This window comes from Cololabis saira, chromosome 13, assembly GCF_033807715.1.
Source record: "Cololabis saira isolate AMF1-May2022 chromosome 13, fColSai1.1, whole genome shotgun sequence".
Classification (NCBI taxonomy): domain Eukaryota; kingdom Metazoa; phylum Chordata; class Actinopteri; order Beloniformes; family Belonidae; genus Cololabis; species Cololabis saira.
Window position 1 is genome coordinate 47,225,576 of NC_084599.1, and position 4,714 is coordinate 47,230,289.

The window sequence follows — 4,714 nt, forward strand, 5'->3', positions numbered from 1 at the left end:
TTATTCTTAATTCTACTCTCATTCATACCCTCTTCTTAATTCTTCTACTCTAATTCTCCCACTCCTTCTTCTTAAATTCTTAACTATCAATTCTACATATTCTTATTAATTCTTACTCTCATCCTCACTCTTCTTATTAATCTCTTAATCTCAATCCTCCCATCTTCTTCTTATTCTTACTATCTCTCATCCTCACTCTTCTTCTTAATTCTTACTCTCATCCTCAACACACACAAAACACCACACTAATACTAATAATCTCTCTCAACCACACACCCACCCCCACACACCAACCAAACCACACACACCCCACCCCCACCACCACAAAAACCACCACCACACCCCCACACCACAAACCACCAAACCCCACCCCCACCACCACAAAACCCACACACCCACCCCACACAAACACCCACACCACCCCCACACCACAAACACCCACAACCCACCCCACCCAACCACAACAACCACACAACCCACCCCCCACCACCACAACAACCACAACCCACCCCCCACACCACCAAACAACCACCACCCACCACACCCCACCACACAAAACCACACACAACCACCCCCCACCACAACAACACCCACACACCCCCCCCACCACCTCAAACACAACAACCCACCCCCACCACACAAACCCACACAACCACACCACCAACAAACAACCCAACACAACCACCCACCACCACAAAACACACAACACACCCACCACCACCACCACAAACACAACACCCACCCCACCCCCCACACAAACAACAACACCACCCACCCACCCACAAACAACAACACACACCACACCCACCACCACAAACAACAACAAACCACACACCAAAACAACCACACACCCACCACACCACACAAACAACAACACACCACCCACCACCACCCACATACTCAACACACCACCCACCACCACACAAACAACACACACCACCACCCAACCACAAACAACCACACAACCCACCCACCACCACCTAAACAACAACCACCACCCCACAACACCACCACAACACAACTCAAACACAACAACCACCACCACCACAACAACACAACACCCAACCACCACCACAAACTACCAACACTACCCCCACCTCCACCACAACAACTACAACACCAACCTCCACCACCACCTCATCAACACACACCACCTCCCACCCTCCACAATCTACATCATCAACCTCCACCTACACATCACTTCAACATCTCAACCACCAACCACCTCCACCTATCATCAACTCCTACCACCACCCATCCTCCATACTTCAACACAACCTCCAACCACCTCCTCATTCTTCCATCTCAACTCCAACCACCTCCTCAAACAACATACCACCACCTCACTAACTCACTTCAACTCCACACCACCTCCAACTCTCATCTCTACCCTCCAACCTCCTCCTCTTTCTTCATCTCTACCTCCAACCTCCTCCTCTTTCTTCATCTCTACCTCCAACCTCCTCCTCTTTCTTCATCTCTACTCCACCTCCTCCTCTTTCTTCATCTCTACCTCCACCTCCTCCTCTCTTTCTCCATCTCTACCTCCACCTCCTCCTCCTTTCTTCATCTCTACCTCCATCCTCCTCCTCTTTCCTCTCTACCTCAACCTCCACTCCTCTTTCTTCATCTCTACCTCCATCCTCCTCCTCTTTCTCCATCTCTACCTCCATCCTCCTCCTCTTTCTCCATCTCTACCTCCAACCTCCTCCTCTTTCTTCATCTCTACCTCCATCCTCCCTCCTCTTTCTCCATCTCTACCTCCAACCTCCTCCTCTTTCTTCATCTCTACCTCCAACCTCCTCCTCTTTCTCCATCTCTACCTCCAACCTCCTCCTCTTTCTTCATCTCTACCTCCAACCTCCTCCTCTTTCTCCATCTCTACCTCCAACCTCCTCCTCTTTCTTCATCTCTACCTCCAACCTCCTCCTCTTTCTCCATCTCTACCTCCAACCTCCTCCTCTTTCTTCATCTCTACCTCCAACCTCCTCCTCTTTCTTCATCTCTACCTCCAACCTCCTCCTCTTTCTTCATCTCTACCTCCAACCTCCTCCTCTTTCTTCATCTCTCTACCTCCATCCTCCTCCTCTTTCTTCATCTCTACCTCCAACCTCCTCCTCTTTCTTCATCTCTCCATCTTTCATTAGTCTGAACTCTCTCTGCTGGAATGGGATTGTGCTCAGGCCTGAATTCTGCTCTTTGTGAGGAAAGATAAACTCTAATTAACCGTGATTGGTTCTGCAGGAGCAGCGTCTACAATCTCTAATGACTCGCTGGAACCAAAATGAGTTGAAATTCACACAAAAAAAATACGTTTAGTTTCATAAAGCGGCGTAAACCGGACTGGGTTTGTCATTCGGTCGGTGTTTCAGCACCGTGGACAGCTCCGTGTTTCAGCACCATGGACAGCTCCGTGTTTGTGTTTCAGCTCCGTGTTTATGTTTCAGTTCCGTGTTCGTGTTTCAGCTCCGTGTTTCAGCACCATGGACAGCTCCGTGTTTGTGTTTCAGCTCCGTGTTTGTGTTTCAGCTCCGTGTTTGTGTTTCAGCTCCGTGTTTATGTTTCAGCTCCGTGTTTGTGTTTCAGCTCCGTGTTTCCTGCTCAGAGGTTCTTCAGTATTCACATTCATTACTCAGGTAGAAGTATAGATACTAGAGTTTAAAAATACTAGAGTTTATAGATACTAGAGTTTAAAAATACTAGAGTTTATAGATACTAGAGTTTAAAAATACTCCTGTACAAGTTGAAGTATCAACTCAAGTTTTTTACTCAAGTAAAAGTATAAAAGTACTGGTTTCAAAACTACTTAAAGTATAAAAGTAAAAGTAATGTAAGGGGGAAAAAAGCCATTAAGGACAAAAGCCATTGAAAATGAAGCATCTTAGTATAATTCAAATATATTAAAGAAGCATATATGTGTACTATTGAGCACTAACATGTGTTAATATAAATATATTAAAGAAGCATATATGTGTACTATTGAGCATTAACATGTGTTAATATAAATATATTAAAGAAGCATATATGTGTACTATTGAGCATTAACATGTGTTAATATAAATATATTAAAGAAGCATATATGTGTACTATTGAGCATTAACATGTTAATATAAATATATTAAAGAAGCATATATGTGTACTATTGAGCATTAACATGTGTTAATATAAATATATTAAAGAAGCATATATGTGTACTATTGAGCATTAACATGTTAATATAAATATATTAAAGAAGCATATATGTGTACTATTGAGCATTAACATGTTAATATAAATATATTAAAGAAGCATATATGTGTACTATTGAGCATTAACATGTGTTAATATAAATATATTAAAGAAGCATATATGTGTACTATTGAGCATTAACATGTGTTAATATAAATATATTAAAGAAGCATATATGTGTACTATTGAGCATTAACATGTGTTTCAGAGAGCAGCAGATATGATGACTAGTTCCTATAAGTATTGTAATGGTGCAAAAAGTCAAACGTTCATGTTCATGTTATCATTTATCCTAACCTTTATTGGAATGTACATCCAAGTTTAGTTGCAGGAATCTGAGGGAACGGATGTAAGAACAAAACTGGACAAGAACATCTGAAACAACCACAACCAAATTCACTCTATCCGGATGGAGCAATTTAACTGGATAGTTTTTATTTAAAGCAATTTAACTGGATAGTTTTTATTTAATAGAGTAACGAGGCTGTTTTTAAAATGTAAGGAGTAAAAAAAAATAATTGTGTGAAAATGTAAGTAAGGTAACGAAGTATTTGTACTTCGTTACTTGACACCTCTGCACCTGCTGACGTCACCATGGCAACAAAGGAAATAAAACTTCTGCGCCGCGGATTCTGCGCAGAATCAGATCTGAGAAACACGCACATCCACGCACATGCACGCGCATGCACGCGCGGCGTGTTGATGCCGTGATTCCGCCGCGGGTGGAAACAGCAGCCCACGCCGCGGCGGCTTCACATCCCATAATGAGGCGGATGAAACCCGTCCGGACCCACGCAGGTTCCGTCCCGCCCCCCCCCATGCGCGCCCCCGCGGCCCCACGCGCGCCCCCCGCGGCCCCACCTGTCTCCAGGTGCAGGGAGATGCGCGCCTCCGTCACGTAGGGCGTGTCGCTCTTGGACCGGACCCTCCGGATCGGCCTGCGGTCCTGATTCCGGTCCGGGTCCCGGTGCTGGTCCCGGTCCGGCTGGTCCTGATCCTGGATCAGGACCTGGTCCTGGTCCCGGTCCTGGTCCTGGTGGTCCCGGTCCTGGTCCTGCGGGGCCGACATGTCCGCGGCCGGAGCACCAGCAGCGTCCACGCGAGACGCCGCAGCCGCAGCGGCAGCTCGAGGAGACGCGTGGGAGGAGAGGGGGGGGGGGGTTGAGGGGGGTTGTGGGGGGTTGAGGGGTGGGGGGGTTCGGGGGAGGGGGACCGTGACGGGACCGTGACGGGGGCAGGGGGGGGGACCGGGAACCGTGACGGGAAGGACGGACTCAGATCCACATGCTCGTGTTTCTCTCCCACGGTGACGTCACAGACGCAGCGCGGACCGAGATCAGCTGGTTTCAGGTGACGTCACAGTCCGGGGGAATTCATCAGTAATTAATCAGTAATCGATTTTAACCCTGTGCTGTCTGCGGGTCAGGGAGGAGGAGGGAAGAAGGGAGGGTTTGTGTCATTTCTTCTTTGCTTTTATAATTATTTT

General features: G+C 46.7%; 1 protein-coding gene across 1 annotated transcript in view; it reads right to left on the reverse strand.

The window, feature by feature from the left end:
• LOC133458730 (phosphatase and actin regulator 1-like) overlaps positions 1-4,497 on the reverse strand; it is an 80,253-nt gene extending 75,756 nt beyond the window's left edge. The window contains exon 1 of the mRNA XM_061738932.1: positions 4,090-4,497. Within this exon, the coding sequence (XP_061594916.1) occupies positions 4,090-4,297 (208 nt within the window). The 5' untranslated portion in view covers positions 4,298-4,497. The remainder of the gene's footprint in view (positions 1-4,089) is intronic.
• Between the last annotated feature and the right edge of the window lie 217 nt (positions 4,498-4,714).